The 16975-nt window shown below is 26.8% G+C and overlaps 1 protein-coding gene across 1 annotated transcript; it reads right to left on the reverse strand.

Moving 5' to 3' along the window:
- Positions 1-253: 253 nt before the first annotated feature.
- Positions 254-6309, reverse strand: LOC127276789 (uncharacterized). The gene is made up of 2 exons (XM_051297440.1): positions 6171-6309; positions 254-3634 (listed from the first exon to the last, which is right to left on the reverse strand). Exon 2 carries the CDS (start codon positions 3594-3596, stop codon positions 294-296), a length of 3303 nt encoding a protein of 1100 aa, XP_051153397.1. The 5' UTR covers positions 3597-3634; positions 6171-6309; the 3' UTR covers positions 254-293.
- Between the last annotated feature and the right edge of the window lie 10666 nt (positions 6310-16975).

Raw genomic sequence — 16975 nt, forward strand, 5'->3', positions numbered from 1 at the left:
GATTTTTTGACCCCCTCCCCCCTAAAATAGGTAACGTAGTTTATGGACGGCCCCTAACAGCATCGGTTTATCCGTTTATCCCAAGGACATCCGTATAGGATATCTTGAACATCCGGATGCTGTAAGGGACCTATATGGCAAGCTTGCAACAAACTTGCGCAACAAGGTTGCTTTTAAACTTGCAGAAAGTTTGATATAAATAATGTTATATTTTCTTAATTATTGGTATTATCAATAAATTATAAATATCAAATTAATTTATTATTGAAATTGTTTATTGAAATGAAATATAATTAAGTATAATCATGATAAAACACTGTATTAGATCTCTTTAATTCTTTAATTTTTGTCATAATATTTTGTTGACTCTTCAATATTTCATCAGAATTGTAAACATATTCTAAAGTTACTTCATTATATGTACCGTATAAAGACGAAGATAGGCTTCTAATATTAATTATTTTAAATTTAGTATCAGGAAGTAGGACCGTGTCAAATTTTTCTTCAAAATGAAGTTCTTCAATAGATGCTCTCAAATATTGTCCTTTGAAATTTATTTTATAAAGTATTTTTTTACTTTCATCGTCTGCAAAAGAATAATTTGGTGGTATTGTTTTCGATGCTAAAATAAATCTTCTAAATATGAATTCAATACCAGTCTCTAAAGACATTGCCGTCCATGCATTTTTAGACTTTAATTCCCATGTGTACAAAATTTTTGTGAAATTTTCATCAGAATCATCTAATTGCCTAATTGCTATTCTGTATAAGGCGTTCTTCATTCGCCTAGTTATATCTGTACTTTTTGTCATGTTTTTATATCCATTGAACAAAAAAAAATTTATTGCCAAAAAGTCCTCGAATTTTACTAACTCATATGCAGAAAATCTATCGTAAATTTCAACAAGATTTTCCAATGCATCATTGATGCCAAGTAGTTGCATTTGCACCGATGAATAAAGCTGATTGATTCTGCTTTCTAATTTGGAATGTATTACAACTGATTTATCAACGTATTTAGCAAATTTCAATTGAAAGAAAAGTTCAGGCTCATTTATTTTATATTTTGCACACCATGCGGGTGCTTCTAAGTTTTTAGTATTCAATATATCATCTATAAATTTGATTGCGTTATCTTGATTTGGAAAATTGTACTGTTTAAATTGTTTAAGAACTGCTTCCTTTGGCATTTTTTTATTTTCTATTATTTTTAAAATTTGCAACTCTTCACGTTGAAAGTGATCTCGAAGTTTATGTTTTCTATCTGCTGTTGAAATGTGTTTAACGTTTTTGTCAAAAGAAGAGGGAGTATGAACTATTTTTGGTTGAAATATATTATGCTCGAGAATTAATTTCGGTCCATAAGTTTTTCCAGTCAATACATCAAATGCTGAATATTCATTAGCTCCTATTTTTATCACTGGTTTTTTAGCATTTGAATAAGGAATTGATCTTAATGTCGCTTTAAATTCTTTATTAGTAATTTTAATATATTTATATCCGGAATTTAAAAAATTTGATGTACTTAGAGAATTAACGTAAACATCAGCTTTATCATATAATTGATTAAGTTTTTTTGAAATAATTGTGGGAATTTCTCTTGCCCTTGCCAGCAACAATTTGATAGATTCAAAAGAGATAAGATTTTTTATTTCCGCAATATTCAAGAGCATTTTCATTATTTTAATGCTTGATTTAGATAATAAATATATTAATTCAAATCCAGGATCTATTATACGAAGTAATTCTTTTCCTACTTTTAGTGCAATTTTTTTTGTAAATATCCCTGAAAATTGTTGTCCAACTGTTCGCGCTGTAAATTTTAATGTCGATTGAAATGATAATCTTAATGTAACAGTTCGTATTGTTAGTCCAACTGAAGATAAGAACGCTCGAAGTGTTGACGACATTAATTTTAAACTAATACCGGACAAAGTACCTATACCGGGAATTAAAAATACTGCGTCCATTAGACATGATATTGGAATAGTTTGTTCTTTTATTTCTGTTATACATGAGTAAAATGGAAGAAGAGAAAGAGAAAATTCAATCCAAAAATTTGTCTTCTCTTTTACGTGATGTGTTTCGATTATATTTAAATTTTCAAATAATGTAGTAGATCTTTTACTTGCAATTGCATTTGAAAAATCATCGAATGTTTCAATTGTATTTTTCAAACGTATAGCAGTAGATTTTGATAAATCTAAATTAAACAAAGGTTCTACAAATATTTCAGGATTATTGATTTGACTATATAATTTTAATTTTAATTCTGTTCTACTTAAAATATAGTATTCAACTGTATTGTTAAGATAATCAAACATTAAGAAATCGTCTTTACTTGTATTATTGAAATCATCACATATTATTTTATAAATAATAACCGTTAAATTATTTATCGTTTTTATAAATGTCTCTCCAAATTCTTCATAAATTGAATTATTTTCAAAATTGTAATGCTTGTATTTAATATTTAAATTCTGTTCCTCAAATAATTCGTTTAAATTAGGTAATACTATTTGTTCTTCTTTGTCATTTGTACAAAAACTATTGTTAGGAATTGCCTGATAATTTTCAATTTCATCATTGTTTATATTTAAACAATTTTCTTCTTGCATAATAAATGTGGCTAAAGCTGAATGATTTTTATACTCGTACAGAGATAAGTAAAATTGTTGTTTATAATCTTCTTCTTGAGATTTTTTTACCATAGCAAATGTATTACTTAAATATTTGAACAAATAATCGTAAGCTAGTGACCAGTAATAAGAGTCTGCAACTATGTCTTTTGTATCAATTAATTTAACAAAATCATCTTCAATAAAAAGATAATAGCAAAGAGCAGAAAATGAAAAAATTCTCATTGCTTCCGGTTCCAATTTATCTACAGTGACTGCATGCTCTATTGAAAGTGCTATGCCTATATATTGTTGATACATGATATCTGCTTGAGTTTTATTATTAACATCGTACAAATTTTTTTCATAAACATCTTTATCAATTAATTTCATTGATTGTACGAACGATAAACCTGATAGAGCATAAATATATTCAACTGAAAAAATATTATGATTTCGATCAAGTTGTAAAAAATGTGGATCAATTAAATTATGCATAATATAATTAATTGAATTAATCATCAACATTGAATTTGGACCATCTTCATTCTCAAAAGTTAATAAACTAAGTCCTAAGTAAGACTCCTCATGAATTTTCAAAGTGCTTGTGAATTTAGTTTTACGTACAATGTATGCTAAATATCCTTGTACATTGCCGTAATCTTCAAAAACAAAAATTTCAACAATATGATTAATTAATGCAGTCATATAATATTCATCTAGAATTTCATTGGGCATTTCTCCATATAAATCACTGTTTTTTAATATTGCCTGAGTCAATAAGCTTTTGCCAATTCTATCATAAGAATTATATTCCAAATAGTGAGAAAGAGCATTGACTATTGGTATTTGTTTATATTGATCTACTTCAGACAAGAAATGATTCTCAAATAAATAATCACTGAGAGCATTAATACAATTGTATATAGAAATTATTTGAATTACCTCAGGTGGACTCAATGATTTCAGTTCATTCATTTTTTAGTGATTAATCGTTAGAAAATTAAATTCGAATTCTGAAAATAAAAAAACGGGAAATATTATTAATTATTTCATTGTTATTATCTAATATTATACACTAAAAAATATTCCATTGAAAGTAAAAATGCTTTATAATTTTATAAATTTTAATTTGTCATATTTATATATCTGTTTGAATATATTAAAAATTTACTTTTCTCTGTGACATGCATAATTTCCTATACTTCCTCGAAATCGGAATGTACGCTAAATTCGTTGTACATTCGTTACACATTGGTTAAACATTTAGTTGGAGTGAAAATTGTGTAGAAACTGAGTGGAAACTGTGGAAAAGTGTAATGGAATTGAATAATAAAAGTATTTATAGTGATAGATTTGTTCTGTATTTGTGATAAATTAACGTGTTATTATTAAATAAATAAAGTTTAAAGTGTAAAATGTTCGCGTAAGTGAGTTTGACAGGCTAGGGAATTTTCTAGTGACATCCAAATTGATAGTCGATAAAGAAGTTGAGCCGCCGACTTTGCACGATAGGTGGCAGCATTCATACTTTCTCCTTTTTAAAATTTCTCTTTTTCAATTGTAAATAGAAAAATTAATTAATTAATAAGTTATATAGTTTCTATGTTGTCATTTTTTTAACAATTGAATTTTTGAAGATTGTTTAATGAGATAAATTAAACTTGTATAATCGATGCAAATTGTTGTTTTTTAATTAAATTCAATTAAATTAATTTAATCATAATTTTAATAAAGAAAACTTTTTTTATCTTTCTCTATTTTATTATTATTTATTTTTAATATAAATGTAATTAAAAGAAAAGATTTAATTTATGTCATTAAACAATCTTCAAAAATTCAATTGTTAAAAAAAATGACAACATAGAAACTATATAACTTATTAATTAATTAATTTTTCTATTTACAATTAAAACAGAGTATTTTTAAAAAGGAGAAAGTATGAATGCTGCCACCTATCGTGCAAAGTCGGCGGCTCAACTTCTTTATCGACTATCAATTTGGATGTCACTAGAAAATTCCCTAGCCTGTCAAACTCACTTACGCGAACATTTTACACTTTAAACTTTATTTATTTAATAATAACACGTTAATTTATCACAAATACAGAACAAATCTATCACTAAATACTTTTATTATTCAATTCCATTACACTTTTCCACAGTTTCCACTCAGTTTCTACACAATTTTCACTCCAACTAAATGTTTAACCAATGTGTAACGAATGTACAACGAATTCAGCTTACATTCCGATTTCGAGATCCGCCAGGGTAACATTACATTCATAATCAGCGTATTTTTTTCTATTAAAATTGCCAAAAAATTAAAATTCGATTTTTTGGTAGATAAGCATCTTTTTTTTAAATCGCGATCGCAATATTAATATATTTTGTGCAACACCAACAAAAAAAAACGCTACTTTACTTTAACGCAAATGCAGTACAAAGTTGTTGATTTTTGTATTCTGATAAAGCAAAGTACACTGTTTTGCACACTTTAAGGCATATATTAGGCAATATAATCTTAAATTTATTCTTTAAAACAGCATATAAAATAGCATTTCTCCAACGCCTGCTCTGAAAGTGCAACTTTCTTAATTAGAAAAGTATTTGGGAAGTTGAACATTTATTAACTCTTCGGCCAAGGAGTAAAAGTAAATTTGGCGTGGGGAAAGTAAATCGTAATATTTTTTTAGTTTTTCTTTGATCTGAGTAATCTGATTTGACTGCATGCAGGATTAGATTTCTTTGTGTTTTAAGGCCAGGTCCAAGTCGTGTCAGCTGTTTCATTGAAACTTCAAAGGAACAGCTGACTCGACTTGGACCTGGCCTTAAAGAAATGAAATAAATAAAAGAACTTATTACTAGCGACATCTAACGTGACTTAAACGAACTGCGTGATTAAAGTTTTAACTCTGAGTGTGCTCAGCTAATTCACGAAAACAACCATAGTGTTGTTTAGTACAAAAAATAGTGTTGACAATTTTGTTCTTGTTTTTCGTTTTAATTTTTGTGACAAGATAGACTTTGATATCGATGACGATATTAGTGATTTAATAGATAATTTAACTCAACCTGAAGAACGAAACGAGGCTCTTAATGCAGAAAAGGATCTAATTTCGGAAAAGTCACGTGGAATTCTTCCTAATTAATAAAAATGCATTTCCTCGCGAGGCGTTGGAGAAAACGTCGTATGAGACACGTGGGAAAGAATGATTTTTCTCGAGTGATTGCTACTCTCGCTGCACTCGAGCAGCAAACTTAACTCTCGAAAAATCATCCACTTTCCCCACTAGTTGCACAATGTACTATTTTCTTGCAGATGTTGCCCAAAGCAATGTGTGCAACTCGAGCGGAAAGTAGCATTTTCCAACGAGATTGACTGCTGCTCTCGTTTCGCTCGAGCATCAACTTACAAAAACTCGCCGGAAAACTGCTTCTTTCCACTTTCGTTGCACAATGTACTATTTTGAAATATTTTTTTGTTCTTATATTGTAATTTGCATGCACACAATGGTCTTTACTATAAAAAATAAATTTAAATATAACTTACCACTTTTAGTTTTTTTTTATATCGAATATGAGAATTTAAAGAAAGAAATAATTAAATTTGTTAGAATAATCAGTATAGTGTTAATTAAGATTTGTATTTTTAATTATTCTTAGTTTAGAAAAGTGTTATATTCTTAAACTTCTCTATCACTATGACAATTTTTCTTCAGTATTATATATATATACAGCTGTAATAATTTGACCTATAATAGTTATTGTAATCTAATTTCAATATTTACAGAATTATATTATTTAAAACGTGGAATCTTAATGTTTTAAAGTCACGTACGACAATAATTATTGTTCTCTAAAAACGATATATACTGAAAAAAATATAATAGTTAAACTTTCATTACAAACTGAATAAATACTCAGTTAATAAGGTATATATTATAATATTTTATTTAAAACAAGGGAAAAGAATTGATCATTGGTTCTCTCGGTATATCAGTCTGTTAAGGTGAAGAATCAATCACATAAACTTAAAAGTAAATTCTCAAAATTAATGTTTTGAATTCAAATTAAAAAGGAGTTAAATTGGATTAATAAAAATCTAAATCTATTCCCTACGCACACAAAAATAAGTATTACGTGTAGTTTATATATAGTGTTATTTTAACCGTTTTGTGTTAAAATAACACTGGCTAATATAAGATAATTATCACGTGGCTGCTAGCTTTAAATTTATACTTTTATTAAAATACTTAAATTTTAGATAATAAATATTCAATATTTATATTTATTTTTGAGTGAAATGACACTTCGTTTAAGGGACACTCTCTAAAACTGAATCAGTCATATTTTACTGATTAGCAGTAGAAATCTACTAATTACCATAGCGAGAATTGAGCAACTGAGCCTCCGGAAAGTAAAACCACACATAGAATTTCCACGGGCGTTTGAGTTGGCCCCTGATGATTAAAAAATCGATTTTCAAAAAATGCAATTTCATGATCACTATCTTATAGGAAATTTTATGGCGCATCTTTTTTTTCTTATGAAAAAAATTCATAACTCTTACCAATTTCGAGAAAAATGCAAAAAACTGTTTTTTTTGAAAACACAAATTTAATTAAATTTTTCACTTCAACTCGCTGGCAAATGAAAAGTTATGAATATTTTTGGATGAAATTTATATGGGATATAGTTTAAACTATCCTAAAGACAACAAACTTTGAATAAACGCAAATTTTTTCATTTGAAGAAAGTTAATATATTTTTTTATTGAGCAGTGTAAAAATTATGGTTTTCAAACTGCAGGCACTAGGTTTATCTGAAAAATTTTCACTTCGGAAAAACTTCCAGTGAAGAAATTGTTCATTAAGGTGTAATACAGATTTTTGTAAAATAGTTTTACAATCCGATTAACCGTTTAGAAAATATAAGTGAAAAACTATTTTCCGTCATCTGCGCGAGAGTCAACAATTGGCCGTTTCCACGGAGCAAGGCACGTTGCCGTCACAGCGGTCTCAAGGTCATTTTTGTTTACTATAATATGTACCAGAAGTCTTTTAACATCTAACTAATGACTTTCAAGAATGTAAAAAAAGTATTCTTTTTATTTAATTTTGGATAAGCAGTACGTAAATTCTTTTTTAAAAAAATGTCTGATTTCATCAGAAGCTCGGATCTTGGTAGAAAGAGACTACAGAATAAAGAATCTTGGTTAGATAATTTGCGAAAAATAAAAAGAAATAAGGTAAGTGAAGTTTCATTTTTTTCAATAGAAAATCTTTAGTGTTATTTATTGAAATTTATTTTATAATTAAATTTTTTAAATTAGATTGTGAATATATGAAGAAATTAGACTAAAATCAAAGTTTTACAGGTTTAAATAAAAATATTTTTTTTAAATGAAAAATATTCTACTAATTATTTTTTTAAATGTAAAATGTTTAATTAATTTTTTTAAAATAGTATTATGTCAAAGACTTAAAAAAAATCGTGTATTGTTTTTTCAATTAACAATACTAAATTTTTTTGAAACAGGAGTGCTGTGATTTCAAAAAACAGTATTACGCTTATACTGTTTAAGACTGCTGTTTAATCAAAAATGTAATAGGGTTAAGAAATAAAAAATTTTCTAGAATACATAAATAAATGTTACCTTTTCTATAGTAAGTAAATCCAAATGACCTTGAGACCGCTGCGATGGCAACGGGCCTTGCTCCGTGGAAACGGCCAATTGTTGACTCTCGCGCAGATGACGGAAAATAGTTTTTCACTTATACTTTCTAAACGGTTAATCGGATTGTAAAACTATTTTACAAAAATCTTTATTACACCTTAATGAACAACTTCTTCACTGGAAGTTTTTCCGAAGTGAAAATTTTTCAGATAAACCTAGCGCCTGAAGTTTAAAAACCGTAATTTTTACACTGCTCAATAAAAAAATTATTAACTTTCTTCAAATGAAACAATTTGCGTTTATTCAAAGTTTGTTGTCTTTAGGATAGTTTAAACTATATCCCTTATAAATTTCATCCAAAAATATTCATAACTTTTCATTTGCCAGCGAGTTGAAGTGAAAAATTTAATTAAATTTGTGTTTTAAAAAAAAACAGTTTTTTGCATTTTTCTCGAAATTGGTAAGAGTTATGAATTTTTTTCATAAGAAAAAAAGATGCGCCATAAAATTTCCTATAAGATAGTGGTCATGAAATTGCATTTTTTGAAAATCGATTTTTTAATCATCAGGGGCCAACTCAAACGCCCGTGGAAATTCTATGTGTGGTTTTACTTTCCGGAGGCTCAACTGACAATTAGTAGAATTTTACTGATTCAATTAGTAAAATATCAGTTACGGATTGAATCAGTAATATAAATATATGGCTGCGGTCACAAAATCTACTGATTTAATAGTTAATTTTAAAGGTTATATTATATATGCAAATTACTGATTTACATAAGTTATTTTCTATTGGTTGCATATTCACTAATTATATTAGTAAATTTCAAAAAATAACTGAAACTTCAGTTAAAATGAAAAGTACTGATTGAATTAGTAAAATTTCTACTGATTCAGATTTAGAGAGCACACCCAGAGAAATGATATATTTATTTTAACTAAAAATGTATATTTAAAATTTTTTTATTTGTTACAAATAAATTTTTTATTTAAAAGAAATAAACTGATATTTAATCGAAATATTTGTGGTTTATTCTCAGAAATATATAAAATTATTTGCATTTAATACAAAATGTTTATTTGTAAGAAATAAATGAATATTTGATTCAAATATAAGTATATTTGGTGCAATAATGCACGCCTGCGCAACTCGCTTCACTGTATGTATATCGTCTGCAGATCTCCGCCGCGATGGTGTGAATTTATCGTGCAAAAAAAATTCGTCGAATCTTAATTAAAGGTAAGATCAAAACATATTTCTATTTAACAAGCAATTAAATTAATTTAATCTAATATGTTTTATTTATTTCGTTGGGTATTTTTGGCGTCCCAACGAATAATATGCAGTCGTCTGTTCAAACACGATTTTAACACGAGGCATTCGTAACTTTCAGTATTTTTTATATTTTTAAATTGATAAACACAATAGAAACTTGGTTAACAATTTTTTAAATTTAATGGAAAAATTAATTGAATATTGGCGATTCAAACAGCTACACTAGCGCCACAGTTGAACTAACTTAGGCGTGACTCGCTCTGTAGCACTCCATGTGTTTTAAATTATTTTTTTTTATTTAACGCTTAAAAATTATTTTACAAACGCAATAAAAATATCAGAATAATTAAATAATTTGAAATAAACTGTCACAACAGAGACTGCTTTAGAGCGAGTCACACCTAAGTTAGTTCAACTGTGGCGCTAGTGTAGCTGTTTGAATCGCCAATTAATCATATATTATTATCTTTTTTGAAAAAGTTTTTATTTAGTTTGTCGAAGAACATAAGAACAGATTTCGCGCCTGAGTACTGCAGGAGGCATTAACATTATTTATTGACATTAACAATTTTTTTTATTTGTCCTAAATATAAATATATTTGTAACAAATAAGAAATTTATTTGAATCAAATAAAAAATATATTTAATTTAAATATACGAATTTAAATAAAAAATTTTATTTGAAACAAATAGAAGTTTAATAGGCTCTGAGACAAATATTTTTTTTTATTTAAGTCAAATAAATTTTATTTAATTCAAATAAATCATTTCTCTGGGTGCAATAAACTCGTTAAATAACAGTTGTATCAAATGAGAATTCGGTTGCCAATAGCAAATTTGATAATTTTATTTAAATGAAAATTATAAATATTATAATACAGAAAACGTAATTAACTTTCAGTTTTGAAAAAACTATGAAATAAGTAGTTTAAAGATTTTGTGAATAAAATTCATTTCATGCACAGCCTGTGTAATAGTGTTTTTATAAGCTCACATGCTATGATGGTTGCTATTTTATAGGCGTTACTATATTATACAAGAAAGTACAATTTTTTAAGAAATATTTTAAAAGGATGAAAAAATTTTATAATTTCTAGTTTTATTATATTAATCCAATTAATAATATAAAAATTACTTTTATTTATTTAAAAAAAATATGATACAGAATCATATTTTTATCGATAATGCAATCATATATTTTCTTAAATAAGTTATTATCATCAACATTTATTATTGATTACAATTATTATTTTATTTTACTCACGGTTTTAGTAAGAGATATGTATTTGTTAACTACTCCAAGAGCTGATGAGCGAATAAAGATTAAGAATTCCAGTCAGTCTCTTATACTTCAAATCTTATTCTTCATCAACTCTTTTTAATTGAGTTATTAAAGTCTAATTGCATTGATTTTATATTGAATGTGATTCTGGAGCATTCACACATATGTATATAGGTATCAGTATATTCTGATCATCATTTTTTATCTGATGAGCCTGTCACAATATAATTCTAATTTAATTCTCAATTATTAAAGAAATAATAATAATAATAATAATAATAATAATGTCATAAGAAACATTAAATATAATATAATATACGGAAAATTTAAGTATGAACATAAAAAGAAATATCTTACTTTCAGAAGAGATCTTAAACATCTTAATGTCTTAAAAATGCTACCAAAACATCTTAAAATAAGATACTTCTTTTTGCAGTGAATATTCTTTATTCCAGAATCATAAAAATTTTTACAATGATGAGCAGGCTTTTTTAAGTATTAGTTATTTTCGCATTGCTCTTTTGTTATGTTTAGATTTTTCAGTTTGACATATTTTTGGTTAAAATAGCCATCAAGTACGACTGTATCTATTCCAATAATTTTGTATGGTATAAACATACAAATAATTCTGTCAGTATTGACCAGTTATTTCTATCAGTGATTATACAAATATCTCGAAAGACTCCGTAAGATTTAACAGATTAAAAATTAAACTTCTTTTTTTAATGAAAGACTAATTGCTGACTATGGCGTCGATTTTAACATTTTATTGGATGATAATTGCTTCTGAATTGTCTAACATATAATAAGCTTCTCATGTACAATATTTTTTCTAGAATATTTAACAGAAGCTGCATTAATGACACAAAAATTTTTCGTACAATATAAAAACAATGGTAAATGAAAATTGAGTTGAATATAAACATTTGAATCCTATGTGATGAAATCACAATTTTAGAGATTATAAAAATAATAATTTCCCAATCTTAGAAAATATGAGATCCCATCCTTTTCCCATAATGGATAAAACAACTAATTTTGCTAAGTTGTTTTTAGACTCAATATAAGTTAATAATTATAGACCTTGATGTAGTTGCGTTGATTATATTAGTTATATTTGCAAATTGTGCCCCCTTCCAAAAGTATATTATTGTAAGTCCTTTCATCAAAGACAGGGTGATCCTTTCACCACTCACTCTTGATTATAAATTGCCTCTTATGGTATTTTTGAGATGACTATAGGTACTCTCTCTGATCGCGTCTATTCTATAACCGGAAATTGAGAGACTCACCTGACGGATATATCAATACGGAAGTGATAGTCCTTAAAATTAAATCTATTTTCTATCTTCTTTCTCCTGCAAAATAAACTTCATTTTTTTGTACAATTAATAGTCTTCTATTGTTTGGCTGACATGCTTGTTCAACCAGAACTGTGGTTTATAATTTATAACTCTATATATATATATATATCTGATATGATTGAATGCAACATTATGATAATTTAATCGAAATACCTACTATATAAATTTTATGTGAATTTTTAGTTGTACTTCATATACAATTCTTGTTATGATACTTTTTGTCTTTTCTCAACACTTCTTTCTTTTGTATTGAAAAAAAATAATGCTATATTGAATCAACATCATCGTCAAAACTATAAAAAATGTTGATTCAAAATATTATAGACTGTAAAATTTGTAGGTATATGATATAAATGGGTGATTCTCCTGAAAGTGTCTTTTTAGATGTCTCGATTAATTTTATAAAATCTATTTACTAATAATTATTGGCAATTTCCATAGTGAAAGTTTTGCGTTTATTAGAGTATTAGAAAAAAAAATTCATCAATTTTATTGAATAGATTTGCTATAAAAACTAAAATGATTTCATCTCATTTTGCCATGTCTCCAACACAACTTCTGTCACTATATTAACTTTTAGTATAGGTTTTTTAATCTATTCCCACATAGCACATTTTTAAAAATTTAAAAATTATACTTTTCAGAAACTATAGTGCATTTTCTATTACATACATATGTTAAAAATTTTTAGCCTGCTGCATTCTTGATAATAAAAATGTTTAAACTTTGTCTTTATTTTTAGATTAAAATTAAGGTAAATGCCCTAGTTACCGTCAACTTTGCTTCAGTATAATCGTCACATAAGTAATTTGAGAATTTCAAGCAATGTACTTAAATAATTGTTATTATAATTTATTATTTGTATAAAAGTAATTATTTAAAATTGAAAAACCATAATAAATAATAACAAAAAATTAACTGAATGTGATTTTTAAGCATGGTTTGTAATGGAATTTGTTTATTGGAGTAAAAACTATAATTTTACTCAAGAAAATAAGAACCAAAGGGCTGCAAAATTTTTCAAACCAATTTGGGGATTTTACTCTGCTGGGGTAGTGCTTTCATCCCATCATAGTAAAGTCTTAACCCAAAAAAATTTTTTCTAAAATTGTTCCACTGTGTTATTTTGACAATTAATAACCTGTTATAAAACAAAAATAACTTTGATTTTAGCAGCAAGTATCGAATTTTTGTTCATTTATTATTTATGAAGAATGAATTAAGAATTAATTGTCTTTTATAAACGTATATATTATAATGAGACAATAAAATTGTTTCAATTAGTAGCCCGTGTGGAAAAGTCGACTGGGCCCCAATCTGGTCCAGACTGGGTTCCCCAATGTCCAAAGTGGGCAACCCAGACAACGCCCAAACTAGGCGCGTAACGCTGATCCCAAAGATTTCCCAAGGTCGGGAAATCCCAGCTGGGGACAGATTGAGTTTATTTATTTATTTATTTATCAAATAAACGGGACATGCCCTTTCATACAGTAGTATTTATAAGAAAAGATTACAATTATACTTAAAAATACAGTAACTAACAACTAGGTTGGCTCAATACTTTCTATGCTAAACACTAATCTACGCAATGCTGAGGTGAATCTTTGTAAATTTATATCAAAAAAGTTAACTTGATCAGAAACTGTATTAGCCTCTCTACTAATTCTATTAATTAATTCATTATTTCCATAATTAGTTCTATAAAAAGTCACTCGAAACGGCAAATAGTTTCTAGTATTTCTTGTTGGAATGGCCAAATTAATTACAGATAAAAGAGGAGGACATTGAAAAAAGCCATTCAAAACTTTAAATAAAAAAACCAAATCAGAATAAAGAAATCTTGACAATACCAATGGAATATTCAAAACATCACGCAACTTATTATATTCATGGGAATGACTATTAAATGGTAAATTAAGTTGTCTTGCAGCAAATCTAAGAAATCGATTCTGAACATGTTCAATTCTTATAATATTAAAAACATACATTGGTGACCAAATAATAGAGGCATATTCAAGTATCGATCTAACAAGTGTGAGATCGTGTAAGAGTTATTCCATTTTTATTTATAATTGTTAATTAATAATTATATAAATAATTTAACAACAAAAGATTAAATTAAATGAATAAGTATAATTTCCTTTTAAATTAAATTGTATTAAAGATGACGACTAACAAACAATGTATATAGTAAAAAAAGTAAAAAAATATTTATATAATTTAAAAATTAAATAATAGTGTATGTATTAGATTTTCAAGTTTTGGTACAACTTATAAATTAAAATCTAGAAATAACGCAAACCTATGAAATAAAGAAAACTGCGCACGAGGGGAATCGAACCTACGACCTACGGACTTATAGATTAACGCTCTAACCACTATGCTAACAACGCGTACCTGCAGACAAGTTTTAATTTCTCAGTATCATTATATCATACAATTATTGAATCAAAGATGTGAAAAATATGATTAGGTTAGACAATAAATTAAAATATAATAAATTTTTAATTATTATAGTAAAAATATCACTTACTTAATTTCATTTATTTTAATTTAACATTTTTACCAGTAATAATTTGGATTAATAAGTACCAAAGTATAGTTGTCGTTGAAGTCAAAATTTTGTTTACAGTATAAGTTTGTTTAAATAATTTATTAAATTAGAAAATTATGTTCAATTATTATTAATAAATTGAATAAAAATAGGAAATAAATGATTGAGAATGGGGTCAGAGTGGGAAAGCCCAAACTCAATAAAACGACTAAGTTATTATTATTAATTAGCTTAGTTCAATAAATTAAAAACTAAGAACTTGACATACATTTTATTTATTCAGGGAAGGTATTATTTAAGCATTAGTGCGATTCCAAGTGAGATTTTGACTTTTTCGGAGTAGGTTAACCGATTGCAATGAAACTTTGGAATTTTGTTATATATAGTAAGACTAATCTTTAACGTAAATTTCAGCCTAAAATATTTGTTAGTTTACGAGATTTGCAATAATAACAAAAAATTTAAAACTGCTATATCTTTCGTTCTAATAAACGGATTGAGGTCTACTTTTTTTTAAAATGTCAAGGAAAATGAGAGCAATAAATCTCTTTCAGAACATTTTTTTATAATTTTACAACTAAAAAAATTATTAAATAATAATTGAATAACTTTCGCGCGACTAACTAAAATTCAATCACTTAAACGCTAAAATGATTTTACCTGTGTTTTCTTTAATGTTCCAAAGGATTTTTATTGTAAATGTAAGTTTAACTTAAGAAATTTTATTAATTTATTAGTATAAACAATTGAGATTTCTGCTAGTTGACGTGCAGACGACATTGCGCACGCAGCATTCTCACATAGCCAACTGACGTGATTCGTGGACTAAATTGGCTATGTGAGAATGCTGCGTGCGCAATGTCGTCTGCACGTCAACTAGCAGAAATCTCAATTGTTTATACTAATAAATTAATAAAATTTCTTAAGTTAAACTTACATTTACAATAAAAATCCTTTGGAACATTAAAGAAAACACAGGTAAAATCATTTTAGCGTTTAAGTGATTGAATTTTAGTTAGTCGCGCGAAAGTTATTCAATTATTATTTAATAATTTTTTTAGTTGTAAAATTATAAAAAAATGTTCTGAAAGAGATTTATTGCTCTCATTTTCCTTGACATTTTAAAAAAAAGTAGACCTCAATCCGTTTATTAGAACGAAAGATATAGCAGTTTTAAATTTTTTGTTATTATTGCAAATCTCGTAAACTAACAAATATTTTAGGCTGAAATTTACGTTAAAGATTAGTCTTACTATATATAACAAAATTCCAAAGTTTCATTGCAATCGGTTAACCTACTCCGAAAAAGTCAAAATCTCACTTGGAATCGCACATTAATATAATTAACTAAAGTTTTCAATTTCCTTATTTTTCCTTAAGGAAGTTCTCTCGCAAACAGAAATGACGAAGAGTTAATTATCAAACTTGATAAACTGATAGATAATGGTTTAAAGAAGATGTAGTTAAATTTTTAGAGGTCTAGGTGGATTTTGACAGAAGATATAAATAATTTTCTCTTTTCACATTTAACACGGGTTCTTATGGGAAATTGAATTTTTTGGTCTGAAATCTCAAATTGTGAAAAATCTGACGAAAAGATATTACTGGAACTTTATATACATAAAGTTTAATAGCCAATGTTCACTTACTTTTAATAAAATTGATCAGACCTGGCTTAGGAGACTCACAATTAATTATTTTGTCTAAAAAAACACCGTATTTTGACAATCAGAAATTACTTAGCACAACGCTTGGCAACGTTGCGTCTTGTAGGTTAGGTATAGAAAAAGCGCGAAATTTGAAAGTAATATAAGTAGTATATACATATAATAGTATATTCTTCAAAGATTCATAATAATGAATAATAATTTGAATTTGCTTATAAAAAATTAAGATTTGTAAAATAATAAATTATTATTATTATTATTTAACGAAAATAAATCAAACAATAGCAGACGACACGAAACGGAACGGGGAAAATATAATCCAACGTTGCCAAGCGTTGAGCTAGTACTACGTGATACAAATGAAAACTTAAATGGGCATTGATTTGACTGACGTTGGAGGGGGAGAACTTCCTTAAATGTGAATTTTGCCCAAATTGGCTTTTTGGAAAAATCTCCAAACATCATATAAATTAAATATAAATATAATTAACTAGTTTTATTATTTCTCATTTTTTCTCAAATTTTTTATTTATTT

This window comes from Leptopilina boulardi, unplaced genomic scaffold, assembly GCF_019393585.1.
Source record: "Leptopilina boulardi isolate dan_hultmark-lab unplaced genomic scaffold, ZJU_Lbou_2.1 LbouV2_154, whole genome shotgun sequence".
Classification (NCBI taxonomy): Eukaryota; Metazoa; Arthropoda; class Insecta; order Hymenoptera; family Figitidae; genus Leptopilina; species Leptopilina boulardi.

Bases quoted from the DNA above. Each gene is read 5' to 3' on its own strand.
- LOC127276789 (XM_051297440.1), bottom strand. From the start codon at position 3,596: ATGAATGAACTGAAATCATTGAGTCCACCTGAGGTAATTCAAATAATT.